Here is a 22150-nt window from a genome sequence, read left to right as displayed (position 1 = left end):
GCGCCAAATTTCTTCCGTGCCTGTCTTACCCGACCTTCCAACTCAGGCTGGGCAAGATCCAGGCAGCACAGCTGTCTATGAAGTCCAGCACCGTCAAATTGCTCCTTGATGTTCCAGTCAAATGCTGCATTGAGGTCAAGGGCAGTCACTCTTGCCTCCCCTCTGGAATTCAGCTCTTTTGTTCATGGGCTGTAACCTTCAAGCTCCCCAGCGCTGGATTTGGGGGATACCCCAAAGATGCACTGGGGCATCCCTCTGGGAAGTTCCCAGGTAAAGGTTTGCGTGGCAATCACCCAGAACTGCATACTTCCTCTGGACAATTGCGCTGTGCTGGGAACCACCCGAAAATGTGATTTAAATCACAAACTTTGGATGGTTCCGCCAGGGTTATGCCAATAAAAACCTCTTTTAACTTCTGGATAACTATTGTGAAGACCTAGACCGGTCCCCCCCATGGGACCTCCCCCACGGTTTTCCCCACCCACCAGCCTCCCACAGGACACCTCACCCAGCACCCCCGGAGGACGCCGGAGGAGGATGCGCCCCCCTTTTTTTTTTTTTTACAGCACTAGCTGCTGTAAAGCAGGTAAGTTTAAAGGTCCCCTTGAAATTGATATGCCAGGGAGAAGGTTAGTGCCTATAGTAAGTGAAAAGGAGGGGTTTGGGTGTTTGGAGGTCAGTTGGGAATGGTGTTGGGCATCAGGGGTGTTGGAGTTGGAATTCAGGAGGGGATGCAGTGGGCCAGACATTGCGGGAGTGTGGGTCAGACATAGGGGTGGGTGTTCGGGTCGGTGGGTAAGAGTCAGGCCCACAAGCAGGGGCATCAGGTGAGGAGTCCCATTCAGGTGTGTGTGTGTGTGTGTGTGTGTGTGTGTGTGTGGGGGGGGAAATACCATGGGGGAAGTCCCATGGCAGGATTGGTCTTTATAATAGTTACCCAGAAGTTAGAAGAGGTTTTAATTCTTTTTCTGGGTAACTATTGGCATAACCCTGGCGGAACCATCCGAAGTTTGTGGTTTAAACCGCGTTTTCAGATGGTTCCCAGGGCAGCGCAATTGTCCAGAGGAAGTGTGCAGCTCTGGGCAATTGCCATGCAAACCTTTACCTGGGAGCTTCCCAGAGCAATTCCCTAGTGCATCTTTGGGGTACCCCCCAAATCTAATGCTGGGGAGCTTGGAGGTTACAGCCCATGAACAAAAGAGTTGAATTCCAGAGGGGAGGCAACAGCGACTGCCCGTGACCTCAATGCAGCATTTGACTGAGTGTAACATCAAGCAGCACGAGTAAAATTGAAGTCAATGGGAATCAGGGGGAAAATGCTTCACTGGTTGGAGTCAAACCGAGCACAAAGGAAGATGGCTGTGGTTGAAGGCCAATCATTCCAGCCCCCACTGCAGATGCTTCACAGGGTCCAACCACCTTCAGCTGCTTCATTAATGATCTTCCCTCCACCAGGTCAGGAGTGGGGATGTTTGCTGATGATGAAAGTACTATTCCCAACTCAAAAACTAAAGCAGTCCATGCCCACACATTGCAAGACTTGGACCACATTCAGCCTTGGGCTTTTTTTCCCTTTATCCTTTCATGGGATGTGTGCACCACTGGCAAGATTGGGTAAGGACAGAGATTTCCTTCCCTACAGGACATTAGTGAGCTGGATGGGTTTTTACGATAATTGATGATAGTTTCATGGTCACTATTATTGAGATTAGCTTTATATTCCAGATTTATTAATTGAATTTAAATTCCAACAGCTGCAGGATTTGAACCCATTTACTCAGGTCACTATTAGTCCAGCAAACATTATCACTAAGCCACCATCTCCCCTGATAAGTGGAAAGTGATACTCGAGTCACACAAGTGTCAGATGATGACCATCTCAAACAAGAGAAAATCTATGCATCGCCTCCTGCCATTCAACGGTATTACCATTGCTAAGTCCATCACCATCAACATGGGTTTACCATTGTCCAGAAACATAACTGGAGCAGACGTATAAATACTGTGGCTACAAGGACAGGTTAGAGACTGGGAATTCTGGGGTATGTAACTCATCACCTGACTCCCTAAAGCCTGTCCATCATTGACATGGCATAAGTCTCCCATTTGCCTGGACGAGTTCAACTCCAACAATACTCAAGATGGCTCAACACCATCCAAGACTAAGCAGCCTGCTGATCGACATCCCAATCACCACCAGCCCACAGTGGCAGAGATGTGTACCATCAACAAAGATGCACTGCAGCACTTTCCAAACCTGTGACCTTTACCACCTAGAACAATGGCAATCACCGTTCCTTCATTGTCACCGGGTCAAGCGTTGTGTAGGAGGGAAGGCTTGAGATTCTTGGGGCATTGGCATCTATTCAAAACGGATGGGCTGCACTTCAACAGGACTGGGATCAATGTCCGTGCAGGAAGGTTCGCTAGTGTGATTAGGGAGGGTTTAAAATTATATTGGCTGGAGGCTGGGTACCAGCACGTAGAAGCAGAAGAGAGAAATAAGGTACATAAAGGAATGGGGGGTTTGTATAGTACTAGAGGAGGAAATCATATCATGTTAGATAGGAGTATCTTAAGAAGGACAACAAGGAATATAAAGGCAGGTTTAGAATGCATGTGTGTGAACACAAAGTGTGCTGAGTAAGGTTGGTGAGTTACAAGCAAATAGACTACTGGGAATATGATATGCTGCCAACATCATGGATGTGGCTTAAAAATGGTGATTTTATATTTTTAAAATAGTACCTTAAAAATAGGCCATTAGTATTGAAGTATACAAAGTGTTCAGAAAAGATAGCGCAGGAAAAATGGGAGGTGGGATGGCACTGTTGATTAGGGAAGACATTATAGTGTTGGAAAAAGAGGTGTCATTGAGAAGGCAGAGACAGAATCCATTTGGTTAGAGTTCAGAAGCAAAAAGAGTATGATCACATTACTGGTGGCATTCTGGAGGCCTCCAAATGATGAGAAAGAGATAGAGGAACAAATCTGCAAGAAAATCACAGAGATGTGCAAGAACTATAGAGTAGTGATACACAGGGACTTGAATTACCCAAATATCAATTGGAATAATGGTAAAGGGTAAGGAAGGGGAAGAATTTCTGAAATATGTTCAGGAGAACTTCCTTGACCAGTATGTTCACAGTCCAACTAGGATGGAGGCATTGCCAGATTTGATGCTGGAGTGGTTAAGGTGGCTATGTGGACGAAGTATCTGTGGGGAACACTAGGGTAAGAGGGATCCTTGGATCATAAGGTCTAGATTAGTAGTGGAGAAGAACAATGAAAAATCTAAAAAAAAATCTAAACTGGAAGAAAGCTAACTTTATAGGGATAAGAAGGTATCTCACCAGGATAAAATGGAACCAAAGATCAACAGGAAAAATGGTAGCAGAACAATGGGTGATCTTTAAGGAGATTTTTCAGGTACATTTCAACAAAGGTAAAAGGTAGGAGAACAAAAGGTAGATGCTCCTTGGGTGATGAGGGAGATGGAGAATATGATGAAACAAAAAAATAGTATATAACGCATATCAGGTGAATTCTTCAAGAGAGAACCAGGCCAAATACAGTAAATTGAAGGGGAGGTAAAGAAGAAAATAAGACTAACAAAGAGAGAATATGTGATTGGATGGTGGTTCACATAAAAGGGAACACCAAAAATCTTCAATCAGCATGTAAATAGTAAGCAGAAAGTGAGAGACAAGGTGGGACCTACTAGGGGCAAAGAAGATGTTATATGTTTGGAGATGCAGGACAAGGAGTACTTTAATGAGTGCTTTGCATCGGTGTTTACAAAAGAAGAGGATGCTGACAAAATATAGGCAGAAGCAAGATGATAGAGGTAATGGATGAAGTGAAAGTTAATAGGCAAGATGTACTGGAATGGCTTGTTATGCTTAGTGGATAAATCGCCTGGTCTGGATGGACTGCATCCCAGGTAGCTAAAGGAGGTGGGAGTGGAAATACTCTAAGGGCTTGCCACAATCTTCCAATCTTCCCTAGGTATGGGGGATGGATTGGACAGGGGCAAAGGTGACATCCTTATTCAAGGAAGGACATTAATAGCTACAGGTTGATCAATTTAACATCAGTGGTAGATAAGGCTTTAGAAACAATACTCAGGGACAATCTTCCCTCTAATTGTTTCCAATCCTTTGAGGAATGAATTTTGTTATGTGCATTCATATCAAGGTAATGTGAGGATGTGCATCACCAGTAGGATCAAAAACCTATACATAATATATATTTCTAAAGAGTTACCATAGGTATAGAATACCACCCCAACCATTGACACAGTAACATGCTAGTCCACAAATTACCAGATTTACTGAACTCAATTTTAAACTTACCATGGTGGTATTTGAACTCGCAACCTCTAGGTTTTAAGTTCAGTAATGTAATCACTGCATTACCATACATGAGAGAGACATTTATTCATTTTCATATCGTAGCTTGTATTTTAGTCATTTGACAGAAGAAAAGTTGAATTGGTAGATCTTTGTTTCAATTTAACAAGTTCAGAATAGAAAGACCTAAGGATGAGTCTCTTTCGAATTGACAGGAAATGTAGAAAAGGCAAGTTTTATTTTTTCAGCTTGAGTGTTTTTTTTACTTAAAACTGCTATGAATATAAGGAAAATAGTTCAGTCATTTTTTCACATCAACAAGCAATCAGGCAGAGGTAAAGTGTCTCTCTGAATTTGGACAGAGGTTGGCTCTAATGAACCAGAGGATGAAGATCAGAGAGACACAGTGTCCCTGTAAATTAAGTGAATGCTGAAGGGGGAAATGGTAAACTGGGGAAAAGAGCTTTGTGTTGACGAGAGAATGGAATCTCAAGAGGGAAAATGACTGCTGAGGTAATTTTTGGGGAAGTAATGGAATTTATTCCACCTACAGTTTTTTTAAGATTAAAAATCTAGCAACTGCAAAATAATAAACCGGTTCACCATTCTTAAAGTATACCATCTTTCACAAAACATAAAAACTCTTCGGAAGAGATGGTATTTGGAGGCATGCAGAGTTTAAAATGTCCCATGAGATAAAATAAATTTTGCATTATTATTTGGAAATCTGTGCTAGGAATCCAAAACTTTCCACAAACTCCCTAGAAATATGCTTGTGTTTTTAATACGTCAAGTGTCTTTGGAATCAATCTTCCTTTAATAATTCTACAAAACCAGCTGCAGCAGAATGACTAGATCAGTGGTATTAAATGGCCCAAAAATCCTCTTACTAACTCTTGATAACTTAACCATTCTTAATAATTTATTAACTCTCAACTTAGCTCCAGCTCACCATTTTCTGCTCCAACTTGCCACGACTTCGACACAACCCACTCGCCGCCTCCCTTCTTGACCATCCCACTTGCCACCTCTCCCTTGAACTGCTTCCCTTCTGCTTGCCACTTCCCTCTCCTGAACACTGGCTGTGAGCGAAGGCTCAGTAGAGGGACAGCGAGTGGGAGGAAGCGAGGCAGCAAAACAGAGGGTCAGCAAGGGAAGTGGCAGGAGGGTCACCGGGCCAGTTATAGGAAAGACAAGTGTTGACACAGCTTCGGGCTCCAAGAACCGACGAGTGAACTTCAGCTGTTAATTCCACCTGTTTAATCATGTCAGGTTTGGCTCACGTCTGTTAATTTCCTATCGTGGGGGAGTCTACCAGCTCTTTGCTTGTGGGCTAGAGTGGCAGTAAACCTCATTTAACCATGAGGATGTGTGCGGTTGTAATAATTAAGTGAGCAGCACTTGGTGAGCTGTTGCACACTTGGACTGAACGCGGCTAAGGATAAAACAATCAACAGGCACTGGAGAAATTTGAGTAAATTAAGGACAGGATTTGTGAAAGGCAAATGGTGCATGTCTAATCTAATTGAATTTTGGATGAAGTAACGAAGTAGGCTGTGGAAGGAAATGCCATGGATGTTGTCTCTATGGATTTTAAGAAACATTTGACAAACTACCAGACAAAAGGCTGATTAACAAAATACAGAAAATGCTGGAAGAACTCAGCAGGTCTAGCAACATCTTTGGAGAGAGAAGCAGAGTTAACGTTTTGGGTCTGTATGACCCTTCTTCTCCAGCAGCCGCAGTACTCTGCTTTTATTTGATTAACAAAATAGAAGGGTCAACATCAGCTTGGATTTAAAAATTGGCTTAAAGACAAAACAGCGAGCTGTGGTAAATGGTTGTTTTTCAGACTAGAGGGTTTTAGACAGTGGTATTCCCCAGGGGTGAGTGCTGGAATCACTGCTTTTTTGATATAAATGTCCTGGATTTGGAATACAGAGTAAAATTTCAAAGTTAACATTTCAAGTCAATTGTTATTATCAGAGACTGATGAAAGGTTATTAACCTGAAACATTAACTTGATTTCTCTCTCCGCAGATGCTGCCTGACCTGAGTATTTCCAGCATTATCTGTTTTTATTTCAGATTTCCTATATTACACTGAATTTTACATTTGTAAAATTTCAAACTTTGCTAATGATAAACATTGAGAATAATACAAATTGATGCCCTGGGACATAGATGGGCTAGCGGAATGGGCAGGCAAGTGGCAAGTGGAATTTAATACAAAGAAGTGTGAGGTATTGCCTTTTGGTTGAAAGGATAGGGAGAGGCAACACAGACTCAATTATACAGTTCTAACGAATTTGCAGGGACAAGGCGACCTTGTGGATCATATACACAGATCCTTGGAAATGGCAGGACATATTAAGAAAGTGGTTAGCAAAGCATATGGGATCCTGAGCTTCATAGATACACGCAGAGTACAAAAGCAGCAAAGTTATGCTGAACCGTTATAAAGCTGTGGTTAGGCCACAGCTAGAGTTCTGGTCGCCACACTTTAGATAGGAGGGTCCTTAATCAGATTGCAAAGGTGATCTTACCAGAATGGTTCCATGGATGGGGCGTTGTAGCAACAAGGTTAGGTTGGAGAAGCTGGATCTGAGGAAAATGCATAGGGGATATGAGGAGGAACTTGTTTAAAAAAATACACAGAAAGTCGTAATGACTGGGAACTTGCTGTCTAGATGGGTGGTGGAAACGGAGATAATCAATGATTTCAAAAGGAAACTGGATGGGCACTTGAGGAAAATAAACTTGCAGGGGCTAGAACGATGGAGCAGGGAAATGAGAATGAATGAATTCTCTACAGAGAGCCAGCACGTACATCCTCTGTGCTGCAATGACTCTTTGGCAGCTCAAGGACAATTAGAAATGGACAATAAACTTTGGTCTTGCCAGCAACACTCATCCCAAGAATGAATAAAAAAGTTCAATGCGCTACAAAAACTGCAGAAAAGAAAGACTTACTCTTATGTTTTGTGATCTTGTTTGGACAAGACCACCACTTCGAATCACATACACAGGAGTGTTATTTACTTCATTGTCTGCTCTATGTCGTAGCCAATCTTCATAACCCTAAACACAAACAAAATTTTCATTTATTACCTAATCTAAACAAGAATTTAGACTTCTTGCCATGCCAATTTATATAGGACCATTTTAAAACAGAGAAAACTAGGTCCATATAGTTAAAAAAATGCTACCAATACTGTTTTTGTGGAGGGATCAAATGTACCATTTACATACTATCGGTTTGCTAACTATTTTGAAATGCTTTAGCATATACCATGATTTCAGCACGGGAAAAATTATGAAAATGTATGTTGGATTAAATGCTTGTACTATTCAACTTTGAAGAAAAGTTGTCTTTTGATTGCATGCATCAGGTACCATTTCAGGGCAAAGAGCAAATCACTCTACTGCTCCTAACTACAACAGTTGTCTAAGTCAAAATGCAATTAGTTTTTTCCCCTCTTTTTAAAGACATGACGGAGAAGAGGAGGAAAGTACACAGACATTCATTTAACTCTGAAGCTTCATGTAGATTAAATATGATGTGTCACCATTGATTCTTGTTTTAGCTTAGCAGCCTCAGTTCTAGGCATTGAAAATTATTTAAGCAATTTCTCAGATGAATTACAATGCATATATCCAAATCTGTAATTAAAGCAATAATCCTCTGAAATTTAGTCTTGATATGCAAGTAAATGTAAATTGTTCCTGTGGATCATGTATATATTTTGTGATTTTAAACAAAACACAAACAAAGCAGAATAAGACAAGGCACCTAAAACAACTTAAATTGAATGTACAATCATGTCAGTGTAAAGCATCACACCTCCACTAAAATTATAGTGTAAATCTAGACTCAGGACCTGACCTTACTGCCATAGGCAGCAGAACGAACAGGGAATCTCATTACCTTTGTCACTGAAGACGGGCAGAGGTAATGCTTTTGCCCCCTATTTGTTAGTATGTTTATCTGTGAACAATACATCTCAAAAAATAATGGGTGTATTTCAAAGAAATGCAGTACACAGATAGGGTATGGCCCAAGGAAGAACTGATTAGTTTTTGTCGAAGATGCGGATCCGGATCCTGAATTTTTTTTTAAAGGACTAATTTTTGGGAGAGAAGGCAAATTGATTGTTTTCTAGAATGTTATAGGTTGTTTTGTTTGGAATGTGTTGATTGTTTTCGAATGTTGTGGATTGTCGCAGCTGCTGTGGTGTAATTTGTCACAGCTGTCAAAGTGAGCAGAGTTTTCAGAGCAGATTGTTGGATGTGGATAGGCCTGAAGACTCCTCAGTGAGATGGAAGCACTTAAAATTTATTTTTCTAGCTTTGTAGTTATAGAGTATCCATCAGGCAGGGAAAAGCCTCAGGAAAGAATTATATAATAATAATTTTGAGTAAACACAGTGTGGCACTGTACTGAATACTCTCTTCACTTGTTTTGTTCCTTTTGGGCTTTAGCTTCAGAATTCTACCATAAAACTTTACTGTTGATGCGAAGTCAGTACATCAACTCTATCACTCTGGTGTGAATGCAGTCTTAATATAGGTGAAGGTCACCGTGCAAGGCAATTTTTGTACTACCAATTATAAAACAGGATAGCTAATATTTGCAGCAGTCTAACCAAAATCAGTTCATGCAGAATGCCCTATTCCCCTTGTTCATTTGATACTATGCAGCAGCAACAACAAATGGCCAAAACAATTAAGGGGGTAAAGGTGGGCAGAAAAGTATTACCTGGATAAAAAGTTTACTCAAAAGAAAAGAGAACTGCTAATGCAGTGGTAGAATTGTTTCCATATGCAATCAAAATGCAACTTTTGCCATAAATTGAGTAATCAAGTTAACAACCAAAGCTCATAGTTCAGGACACCACAAAGGTTGAAAAAATGTAAATAGGGAAGTAGTGATTAGGTTATACCAAAGGTTAGATTTTAAAAGCCCAAATACTTCTACAGTTTTGATAAAGGAGGTGATTAATGGGATTGTATACCCACCAGCCATGGGTGCAGATTAGTTATTGGAGATTATTATTCAAGAAAAATGGCACTATACAGAAATTTGACGTCAAAGAATCTGTCAGGATCTTCAAAGAGGCAAGGGAAGAAAGAAGGCTGTGACAGAGGACATTAGTAAGGATCCCGGCTCAGAAAATCAGGAAGTAGAATCAGTATGGATGGAGACTAGGAATAACAAGGGTTAGAAAAGGAAGGTGGGAGTGGTTTATAGGCCCTCCAACAATTGTTATGCCATTGGACAGATCATTAAACAAGGAACTATTGGAGCATGTAAGAAAGGCAATGCAATAGTTGTGAGGAACATTAACCTCCATATAGATAAGACCAATCAAATTGGCAAAGGTGGACTGGAAGGTGAGCTTGTAGAATGCTTTTGTGAGTTTCCTGGAGCAAAATATCATGGAGCCAAGTAGGGATAAAGCTACTTTAGATCTAGTATTGCACAATGAGGCAGGGTTAATTAGTAAGGTTATTGTAAAAGATCCACTGGGAAATAGTGATCATAACACCATTGAATTCCATGCTAAATTTGAAAGAGACATATTCACTGAATAATTTTAGGCAGAGGTAGCCAGATTCTTGTTAGGCAAGGGAATCAAAAGGTTATTGGGGGCCGATGGGAATGTGGAACTCAAACCACAAACAGATCAGCCATGTTCTTATTGAATGGCGGAGCAGGCTCAAGGAGCCAAATGGCCTACTTCAGCTCCTATTTCGTAGGTTCGTATTTCAATCACAAACAAAAATCTTAAACAAAGTCAGTTGCATAGGTGTGAGGAGAGAGCTGGCTAGGTTGACTGGGTAAAAAGACTAAAAAATATAGCAGTAAATAAACAGTGGGAAACATTTAAAGAAACAATTCAAAATGTTCAACAAAAACATATTCCATTGAAAAATCAAAACTCAGGAAGTAAGATCCAACTATGACTTGCTAAGGAGGTTAAGGATAGTATTGGTTTAAAAGAAGAGGCTTATAATGTTGCAAAGAATAGCAAGTCTGAAGATTGAGTGTGTTTTGGAAACCAGCAAAGGGCCAGCAAAAAGTTGATAAGGGAAAAAAATAGACAGGAATATAAAAAATAGATTATATGAGAAGAAAGTAGCTAAAGTAAACATTGGTCCCTTAGAAACAGAGATAGGAGAAATTATCATGGGAAATAAGGAAATGGCAGAGACATTAAATGAATATTTTGTGTCTCCTACTATGAAAACAGACACAAGTTATACCAGGAATACAGAGTAACCTATGTGCTAAAAGGAGTGAGGAAATTAAGGTAATTAATATCAGCAGAGGCAAAGTACTGGAGAAACTCAACAGAGTAAGCTATGAGGAGAACACAGAGAGGCTGCAAAGCAATAGAGACAGGCTAAGTGAGTGGGCAACCAGGTGGCAGATGGAGCATAATTTAGGGAAGCGTGAAGTTATTCACTTTGGTCATAAGGATAGAAAAGCAGAATATTTTTTTAAAGGCGTGAAACTTGTATATGTTGATGTGCAGAGAGACCTGGTATTCTTGTACAAGGAACAGTTAGTATGCAGGCACAGCAAACAATTAAGAAAGCAAATGGCATGTTGCCTTTTTTGTAAGGGGATTGGAGCTCAAGAATAAAGAAGTCTTGCTACAGTTGCACAAGGGCTTTGGTGAGGCCACACCTAGAATACTATACAATTTCGGTCTCCATATTTAAGGAAGGATATACTTGCAATGGAAGTGGTATGGTGAAGGTTCACTAGATTGCTCCCTGGGATGAGAGGGCTGCTCTATAAGGGGCTGAGGAAATTGGGTCTATATTCTCCGGAGTTTAGCGGAATGAAAGGTGATATCATTGAAACATTCAAGATTCTGAAGGGGCTTGATAAGGTAGGTACTAAGAGGTTATTTCCCCTGGCTGGGGAATCTAGAACAAGGGGGCTCATTTTCAGGATAAGAGACTGATCATTTAGGACTGAGATGAGAAGAAATTTCTTTGTTCGAAGGGTTTTGAATTTTTGGAATTTTCTACCCCAGATGGCTCTGAATGCGATCACTGAATATAATTAAGGCTGTAACAGACAGATTTTTGGTGTCTCAGACAAGTGATAGGGAAGTGGGTGGGAAAGTGGAGTTGAAGTCCAAGATCAGCCATGATCATGTTTGATGGTGGAGCAGGCATGATGGGCCATTTTGATGTGCTCCAGCTCCTATTTCTTATGTTCTAGGACTGGAAGGTGACAAACGTGATGGTCCTCCAAAAAAAAGAGATAAAATAAATCAAACTTCATAATTGGTAAACTTCTAAAGTTTAGAATATGGGATGACGTTACTACACTTTTGAAGAAACGAGTTAATCTTAACAGTCGGCACATGATTTCTGAAGGGCATATCGTGCTCATCTAACCTTGCAGAACTCTGACGAAATAACAGGATAAATTATGATGTGTAAATGCAGTGGCATGGTTTATATGGATTTTTGAAAAGTATCTGACAAGATACTATATCTGACATACATGAGACTATCTATTTTCTAAACAGCCCAACATTGTGAGTTAATGCTTTTGTCATAGTAAATGAAGAGTGGTTGAACTGATTATGATAAGTCACTTGGCAGTGTTCTATAAGTTTTACCTAAAATGGAATAAAGCAATTTAAAAACCAAACAACACTTTGCCTCACGTTAACTTGGCCTTTGGCGAGATTAAAGGGGTATACTTGCTCAAGAACAGAGAAATGGTCCGGATCACAAGAGAGCTACTATTATGCTCCCAGATCCCGCTATCATGTTAGCAGATAAGGGGCAGTGGGAGCTAACTTCTGTAAACAGTCAGGCAACTTAACCACTTAATGGAATGACCAACACCACAGAGCACCATGTGGGTATCTGGGGCAGTGGCCAGTGCTTTGTTAAGCACTTGGTAACCTGTGATGCCAGGATTCAAACATACCACATATAAAGGAAATGTACCAATTATTTAAGAGCCTAAAATATCTTCATTAAATAATAACGCCCTCAAAAGACTGAAAATTGTTGAGGTTTCTCGCCAACTGTCCCAGCCTTGGGTGCTATCCAAAGAAGCAGCATTTGGATGTTCCTCCACAAATTATTCAAAGGCTTATCAAAGGAAGAATAAAATGAACCAAAAATCAAACTGTTTCTCATAAAGGTCTTAGAGGCTAATTTCATAGTGATGAGAGCAAGATGTCCACCTGCCTTCTTAGTCAGAAATGGTTTCAGTAACAGACTCAACTAAAGTAAAAAGTAGTTCAAAAAATGTAATGATTTCAGGGTTAATACAATGAATATTAGCTTCATATCTCACCTGTTTGATTGCTGTTACTGTAATTACAAAAAATAATGGCAGTCCACTGGTGTAAGGGCTGGTAGGAGTATCTATCATCAGCTGGAAAAGATGAAAGCACCAATATGAAAAGATAACTTAAATTCCATAAACTACTGTGTGGATGCATCAAGGAACATACTTGGTATCTTTGCTGGTCAAATTTTGCTAACACTGCACAGTGCCGAATTTATCAATGATTTGTGAATTTTAAGCTAAACACCTGCGACAAAGAGAACATTCGTAAAAGAAACTGGAAGGAATCAGTAACATCAACATATTCCAACCATACAGCCCAAAATGTCTTCTTTTCATAGTAATGTTTGTAAGTTAAAGTCAAATGCTTAATAATGTGTTATCTGACTTAAGTTATATACAAAAAACGGAACACTTCCTAGGTGCCGAGCTAGTCAACCACATATTAAACCATTAAGACATTTAGAGTAATATGTTGGCAAATAACACTTGACCTCTAGATCCCAAGTCTGAATCCAGGGTGATAGTTGAAAGGGGGAAGGTGGGAGGGAGAGGGAGGTAGCAGTGGGTTCACATTCATAGGTGAGATCAATTCAGTATTTATTTGTTGGCTATTTAAAAGCTTTGACTAATAGCATGTTCAACCAGTGATAACAATAACTCTCATGCAGTTTTGCTAAAAAAGAGAGACATGTCTAAGCTTTTCGTCTTGCACTCATCAGGACACTTGCAAGAATACCAATATAAGGGGGAAACAACAACTTATACTATGTGATTGGTTGGCAAGTGGTGTTGCCATGGAAAAAAGCATCACTGATGGCGACTAACAGGTAACTGCCAAGCATTGTTTGAAATTTAAACAAGGCAGCTTGACCCTGATTGGTCAAGACATTGCCCCGAGGAATGAGTCGGCAAATGGCTGTCATTTATTTTGTTTAGCTGAAACAGGCGCAATATATGTACACGTTCTTTGTCTGCAAGGAACAGGACCCTGTGTATTAACATATGTAGCTTACAGTACATGCAAATGTGCCACATCGTGAGCCCGATTGAATTTTAAACTGGTTGTCTGCGTAATTTTTAGTACAATGAGGATTATTTAGCAAAAGTTCACTCGCAGAATCACATCTAATACTGGACACTGTATTTTGAGTTTTGCAAGCATGGGTTGGTTGGGTATGGTCTGTACCGTAAGCCTGTTGCAAACAGCAGCTGGGACATGCTGTTTGATATTATCCGCCAGTCTTAGGGATGTACAGCCTACAGGCATCACACTGGCACTGAAATTCATATACCACATTATTTATTTGTGCAATAGGCAGAACGTCTTTTTGGCTTGACAGCAGCATCCTGTTAGTGGCGAATTCCACTTGTGTTGCTACTGCATGGTAGCAGCGTGAAACAACTTCACCTGTTCCTCAAATTTTTGAGATACCTTGCCCTTCCAGGCTAATCTGAGGTAGGCAGGGCACTTTTCAGAGTCAAAAGTGGCTGCCTTTGGCCTGTTCATGAGTTTGCATTATATACAACGCAAAACGATCTGATCAGGGTAGCCATTATTCTGCACCTTTGATGCGCCATATTTCAGTATCAAGCTTGCAGAGTGAGCAAATGGCTCGGGCCCTATTAGTAAGGTGCTGATAAGACCAATCTTATAGCATGTGCAACTGTAAGAATCTCAATGCGTACATTGACCAGCGAAGGTAGGCTTGTGGTAGGCTGTGGTAGAGAATCCCTTGGCAGATTTCTCAACTAGTTATGTTCATTTGACTGTTCCACTTCATAGGTGAATTTGAGCACAGGATGGAGCCTATTAAGAATGTAAGAAAATTGTTGCATGCAGCTCCAAATTTAAATATAGCAAACATATCATCCACATATCAGAAATATGTGAGGGGTAAGAGGTTAGGTGTCATTCCATCGAAGACGTGTTTCTCATGAACCCAACAAAGATGTTTTTGAGAACTGGACCTAGAGGGGATCCCATGGCAACGCCATCTATTTGAGCATACATGATGTCATTAAAACTGAACTCAACTGCGCGAGTTGCCGAGTTCATAAATTCAATGAATACTGATTCACGCAAAGGTGGCAGGTCTAAATCACCATGATGTAGTGCTGCAGTGCAAATATCTGTGGCTTTCTTAAGTGGAACACTGGTGAATAGATTGGCAATGTCAAATGAGCACATGAACACAGCATTGTTATCAATATGCAAGTCCTGTTTTCCCCTTTATATTCTTGCAAGCGTCCTGATGAGTGCAAAATGAAAAGCTTAGGTATGTCTCTTTTTTCAGCGATACTCAAGTTTTGTACTGTCAAACAACTATTTGTATACCTGAGACAGGGGTACAACAAAGAACAAATTCAGGATATCAACGACATAGTTCGACTTACAGGTAAGTTAAGAACAGGTAAGCTAACTATTGGATTTCTCCAAGCGTGCATTAAACCCAAGGTTGTGCCAGCTTTCATTTCCAAATGTATTGATAATGCTAAAGTGAGACAGTCCCACGATCAAGCAAGTGTTTATGTGAGATGAGATTGAACAGATTCGGAATAGGGTTACTAATTTATACCGTGCCTTACACTGTGCTTGGTCTGAGGTGCACAAACTTCTTTCATTTTTTGATTTGATCCGTTTATGCCACTGTATTGCTTCAATGGATGATTGTACCATAAACAGTACCCGTTTGAAACATGTCCGCACCATAAACTCACTTAAGTGGAGCGGTTTGGCAACGCAAATGATGCCACTAAACACGTAACAAATCTCTCTGACCATGTACTCCCAGAAAGCGAGGAGTTTCTTCTTACGCATGGTTTCAATTTTGGTGTGCCTTCACTCCTAATCAAACGGGAAGAGTTATTTTCTGAGTTTGAACTCCTCTACTCCCAACTATCCAGCCACAAACCAGCGTCCATTGAAGACGGTGAATCCTTGAAAGCACGCCTAGCTGATCTAGTGTACACATATTGCAGGATTCCAAATGACCTGTCTGATTTTCACATGCAACGCGAAGGTCTTACAGCGTTGCGAGGCCTTAGGACCAACCCGGACATAAACATCAGTAAACCTGACAAAGGGGTGAGAATGGTCATCCTTAACAAGCGTGACTATCAACAAATTGTACGCCATCATTAATAACAGGTCCAAATTCGTATCTATTGGGCCTGCCGCTCAACATGCCCAGACAGCCTTGCTCGAAAATAAGCTTAAAAATGCCTGCTGGACTTGTGTAAGAGCAATGAGCTATCGAGTGATATATATGACAGGGTTTGTCCTCATGGTTCGTTACATCCGCATGTGTATGGACTGCCCAAGACACACAAAAATGTCTCTCTACGCCCTATCTTATCTATGACCAGTTCTGCACAACATGAATTGGGCAAATTGTTACAACCAGTTTTGACCAAGTATTCCACATACACGGTGAAGTACTCCTTCACATTTGTGAAGGCCATACAGCACTTGCATATCGATAGCAATGTTGTGTCCATGTGCTCATTTGACATTGCTAGCCTATTCACCAATCTACCACTTAACATTTGCACTGCAGCACTATATCTAGGCGATCTAGGCTGCCACCATTGCATGAATCAGTATTCAGTGAACTTCTGAACTCGGCAGCTCTTGCAGCTGAGTTCAGTTTTAATGACACCATGTATGCCCAAATAGATGGTGTTGCCACGGGGTCTCCTCTGGTCCCAGCTCTTGCAAACATCTTTGCTGGGTTCCATGAGAAACGTATCTTCAATGGAATGACACCTAACCTCTCACATATGTCTGATGTGTGGCTGATACGTTTGCTACATTTAAATCCGGAGCTGCATGTAACAATTGTCTTACATGTCTTAATGGGCTCCATCCTGCACTCAAATTCACCTATGAAATGGAGTAGTCAAATGAACTCCCCTTCTTTGACGAACTAGTTGAGAAATTTGTAGGGGGTTCTCTACAAGCCTACCTTTACTGGTCAATATACGCATTGGGATTCTTAAAGTTCCACATGCTATAAGATTGGTCTTATCGGAAACCTTGTAAATAGGGCCTAAGCCATTTGCTCACCATGCAAGTTTGATGGTGTAATGGGGGGCATCAATAGCATCCTACAGGATAAAGGCTACCCTGATCAGATCGCTTTGCGTTGTACATCACGCAAACTCATGAACAGGGTCTAAGGCTGTCACATTTGGCCCTGAAAAGCGCCTAGTCTACCTCAGATTACCCTGGAAGGGAAAGATATCTCAAAAATTTGAGCAACAGATGAAGCTAGATGTTTCATGGTGCTAATATGTAGTAGCAACACAAGTGGCATTTGCCACTAATAGGATGCTGCTGTCAAGCCAAAAAGACGTTCTGCCTATCACACAAATGTGTAATGTGGTATATGAATTTCAGTGCCAGTGTGATCCTAGGTATGTAGGCCGTATGTCCCAAAGACTGATGGATCGTATCAAACAGCATGTCTCAGCTTTGTTCACAACGGACAGGGCATGGACCATACCCAACCAGCCTGTGCTTCCAAAACTCAAAACACTGCCCAACATTAGATGTGATTCTGAGATTGAGGATTACTTTAGAAAATGTTGTCCAATGTGTAAAGGATTATGCTTACAATCAATTTAAGATTGTCAATCAAGATTGTAATGTGGCGCATTTGCATATACTGGAAGCTACATTTATTAATATACAGGGCCCTGTTCTTTACAGACAGAAAGAACATAGGCATACATTGTGGCTGTTTCAGCTGAACAAGATAAGTGACAGCTATTCGCTGACTCATTCCTCAGGCCAATGCCTTGACCAATCAGGGTCAAGCCACCTAGTTTAAATTTTTAAATTTCAAACAATGCTTAGCAGTTAACTGTGAGTCACCATTGGTGCTTTCTCCATGGCAGCGCCATTTGCCAACCAAACAGCACTCTCTTCACATAATATAAATTGTTTTTCCCCTTTATTGATATTCTTGCGAGTGTCCTGATGAGTGCAAGAAGAAAACCTTAGACATGTCTCTTTTTTCAGCAATACTCAAGTTCTGTACTACCAAACAACTATTTCATACAGTTGCTAGGGTCACTTACTTGTACAAGAAAAATTACAAGAAAGTAGAAGTTAGCTATTCTTCTGAATTGTTCAAATAAATTCTTTGGGATAAAATTCCATACTGTGTACTGTAAAGGAAAAAGAAAGTCCTTATATGTACATTATAAAAAATGAAAGGTACATTAATAAAGTGTTTTCAAATGCAAAATACATCTGTTTTATCAAATAAGAGGCCTGTTGAGTCTTGCTGATCTGGTATTAGACTTATTTTACTTTGATTTATATTCATTGTCTATCTTAAGCAATATTACTCAAAAAGTAAACACAATTCTAAATGCTTTAAGAGTGTGACCTATCTTAGCCTGGTAACCTAAGAAATAGGAGCTGGAGTAGGGAATTCAACAAGATCATGGCTGATGTATCTCAACTCCACTTTTCTGCACTATTCCCATATCCCCTAATTCCCTTAGTACCCAAAAATCTGTCAATGTCTGTGTTGAATATACTCATCAACTGAACATTGTTGATATATTGCTAGTGCAATGAAATTTATAGATTCACAACAGTGAGTGAAGAAATTTCTCATCTCAATTTTAAATGGCTGACCCCTTGCTCTGAGACTGTAACCCCTAGAACTAGATTCCTCAACCAGGGAACACATTTTAGTAGCATATACCTGATCAAGCCTCTTACAAATTTTATATGATTCAATAAGATCACTTCTCATTCTTCTAAACTCCAGGGAATGTAGACATGGTTTACTCAATTTCTCCCCACAGGACAATCACCTCCTTCTAGAACCAGTCTTGTGAAGCTTTGTTGCACTCCCTCTAAGGTAGATATGTCCTTCCTTAGGTAAGGAGCCCAAAACTGCACACAGTACTCCAGGTGTGGTTCACCATACCCTGCATATTATACACAGTAAGACTTCCATACTCTTATCTGCCAATCCATTTGTGACAAAGGTTAACATACCATTTGCCTTATTAATTGCTGGCTGTACCTGCATGTGATTCATGTACAAGGACACCCAGGTCCGCATGAATGTAAACATTTCTCTATCTCCGACCATTCAAAAAATATTCTGCTTTTTCACTTTGCCTACCAAGTGGAAAACTTCATGCTTCACCAGAATGTATTCCATCTACAATATTCTTGCCACTCATCAAACCTGTTACCCCTCTTATCAGCAAACCTGGATATGTTACGCTTATATTTAAGACATCAATATAGACTGTAAATAGTTGAGGCCAAACACTGATCTTCGTGGTACCATATGAGTTACAGCCTGCCACTGAAAATGTCCTGTTTATTCCTATTCTCTGTTTTTATAACCAATCCTCAATCAATGATCCCACCACTGAATTTTATGCAATAACCTCTTGTGCAGCACCCTGTCAAACGCCTTTGAAAATCCTTATACTTCTACATCCACTGTAACCCATATTTATCCGACTGATTATATCCTCAAAATATTTGATTGGTTCCTTTTAAAACGAGCAAAGTGGCTACCTGGTTATGAAATGGTCAAAGAAAATAGGCATCGCACTGATTATAGCCCCAAAAAATTCTAACAGGTTTATCAAACACTATTTTCTTTTCATAAGTCCATGCTGACGCTGGTTAACCAGATTATGATTGTGTAAGTGCCCTTTTACCGTACCCTTAACAACAGATTCTAGCACTTTGCCTACTACTGATGTTAGGCTAACTGTTTTCTCTCTTGTTCCTTTCTTAAATAGCAGGATTATGTTTGCCACCTTCCAATCCCAGGGAACTGATCTAGAATCTATGGAATTCTGGAAGATCAAACCAGCCCACTCTCTCTCCAGCTATCTCTTTTAAAACCCTAGGATACAGGTCATCAGGTCCAGGGGATTTGTTGTCACATAGTCCCACTAATTTCTCCAATACTCTTACTTTATTTATACTGATTTCTTTATGTACCTTATTCTGATTAAGTTCTTGCTTCCCCATCATAACTGGATTTTTTGTGAAGACTGACAGAAAGTATTTGTTTAGGTCTTTGTCACTTTCTTCAAAAGAAGAAATTGGGAACCTATTCATCAATTGGGTTACAAAACAAAGGTCAACAACCTCATTATTAATACAAGTAGGGAATTAAAATGCCTTCTAGCCTACTCCCTGAAGAATCTACATGCAATTTTGTGGTGTTATGGAATCTATTCTACTTAATCTTATAAGAGAAGATAATCATCTCCGGTAAAATCTTCAAAGAAAAAACACAAAAATCCCCATCACCACTGATGTCCAAAATCAAAGCAACCAAAGATTTAAGCTATCAAAATTACAATCTATTTTAAACTTATTCATCAATGGTTTTATACTCCATGAAATTCTCATGTAAACATATTTTCTTTGACTATTTCGTAAGCAGACAACCACTTACCTTATTTTAAAAGGAACCAATCAAATTATTCATCAACAATGATAAAAATAACAATTATCCACTTTAGAGGATGAGGAAGGAAAGAAGATGAAATCAGGAACAAAGGGAAACCAGAAGAAACACTCATTTCTCACCACTCTAACCCTGTAAATGCTGTACTTGTCGCATCTGGCCTTGGATCAGAGTTAAACTGAAATATTCCTGCATATATCCTCACTTTCTACAAATTTGATCATTTTTACAACCCAAATTACCATAGCCTTGTACCCCCTACCCCTGATATCCTCCCACCCCACAATCCTAGTCTAGCAATGTTTCAATTTTAAAATTTTCATTCTTTTTTTCCAATCTCTCCATGGCCTCACCACCGTATCCCCCACCTCTGCCACGGTATCTGTAACTTCCTCCACCTCTACAACTTTGAGATTTCTGTGCTACTACAAATCTGGCCTGTTGTGCAACCTGGATTTTTATTGCTCCAGGACTGGTGGCTGTGCCCTCAACTGCTTAGGCCCCAAGCTCTGGATTTCCCTTTCTAAACCTCCCCATCTTTCTCCAAGATGCTTTTTAAACTTTGCTCTTTGACCAAACTTTTGGCACCTGTCCAATATTTTACTGTTTGATAATTACTTCTGTGAATTGTCTTAGGATGTTTTACTGTGTTAAAGGTGCTGTATAAATGTAAATTGCTTAATTACTACAGCTGTGCTGCAACAGAAAGCATCTGAGCAATAACATCAAAACTTGAAGATTACAGGAGCGGCCATAAACCAAATTTCCCATAAAATACAAGGTTTACTATCGCAATGCTGATAAATATTTGAAAAAGCAGACATTATGAAACAAATCAGCTGAATTAAATTCCTCCATACCTTGGATGATATCATCCTATTGTCTGGAAACTTTTGATGAACAAAATTACCAAACTGGGGGAAGTGATTGGAAACATAAATTGTCCTCATGGGACTCTGATGCGGTGGGTCAAATCCCTGAAAAAGAAAAGAGTTTGTAGCTGGACACATTTTATATTATGTCATGAGAAATTTCACCATCTAAATATAAATACCACTAATTTCTATTTTTAAACTGAAGAAACAGTTAAGATAACCAATCTTCCTGACTTATCACAGTGGCAATTTAAAACTGCAGGAAAAGTAGCAAACCATACCTGATAAAAGGTTAGAATCTTAGAAATATGTGAGCTTAAAAAACAAGTGGAAAGCTGACAGAATTTAAAATGTGTTTTTGTTAAAGCTGAAACAACAAAACAGATTCAACCAGATATCTGCAAGTGGATGGAAGGATAGGGCTGGTGGCTCCAAGATCAATTTGATAGGGTACATTCAGAAGATGGGGAAATCCAGAGCAAGGGAAGAAGTATTTAAGTTGGAGTTCAAGTGTGAGGTTGAAACACCTTAAGAGCAAAAAGGAGAATGCTTGGTAGGCCAAAATTGGAACAGCCAACTAATGTCAACAAGTATACAACTGATGGATGAGTGGGACAGTGCATAGTAAGCAGATAAGAGTTCTGGATGAGCTGTAACTGTGGTAGGATTGAGCTCAGGTAGTCAGTGAAAAGTGTGCCAGTTGGGTCCACTTGGCTGGTGATGACATTTCAGGAGCAGCATGAAGGTTAAAGGAGCAGGAGAGAATACTTAGCTTTGCAAAACAAGTAGTGATCAGATAGTGATAAAACCTTAAGTTGCCTTCACTGTTTAAGTGTCGTTGGAATGGAGAAGAAAGGAAACAGAAGTGAGAAGTTCTACAATAGTGTTATGAAGTTGAAGTGGGACATAGTGCAATTAATCACGATTTCAACATAAGTTTGCTTTAATATTCATGATTGAATGGGAACTTTAAATGTAGTTTTCTAGACATTTAAATTTCATATATAAATTGCAACATTATAAAATAAATCATGAACATTAGCAACAATGAAAATACAGGAAGGAAGATCATCGTGTAGGATGGCATATTTAGAGCTCAGGAGAAGCAACAAAGTTTAGAGGA

General features: G+C 39.9%; 1 protein-coding gene across 4 annotated transcripts in view; it reads right to left on the bottom strand.

Moving 5' to 3' along the window:
• atp11b (ATPase phospholipid transporting 11B (putative)) overlaps positions 1-22150 on the bottom strand; it is a 190144-nt gene that overhangs the window by 151362 nt on the left and 16632 nt on the right. For all 4 annotated transcript variants that reach the window (XM_041217012.1, XM_041217005.1, XM_041217020.1 and 1 more), the window contains exons 2-5: positions 21013-21129; positions 17769-17858; positions 12690-12770; positions 7325-7432 (exon numbers count right to left, since the gene is read on the bottom strand). In XM_041217012.1, coding sequence (XP_041072946.1) covers positions 7325-7432; positions 12690-12770; positions 17769-17858; positions 21013-21129 — 396 coding nt within the window. The remainder of the gene's footprint in view (positions 1-7324; positions 7433-12689; positions 12771-17768; positions 17859-21012; positions 21130-22150) is intronic.

The sequence above is a fragment of the Carcharodon carcharias genome, chromosome 2 (genome assembly GCF_017639515.1).
Source record: "Carcharodon carcharias isolate sCarCar2 chromosome 2, sCarCar2.pri, whole genome shotgun sequence".
Classification (NCBI taxonomy): domain Eukaryota; kingdom Metazoa; phylum Chordata; class Chondrichthyes; order Lamniformes; family Lamnidae; genus Carcharodon; species Carcharodon carcharias.
The sequence above is the reverse complement of the archived record's forward strand: the minus strand, read 5'-3'. Positions and strand labels throughout refer to the sequence as shown.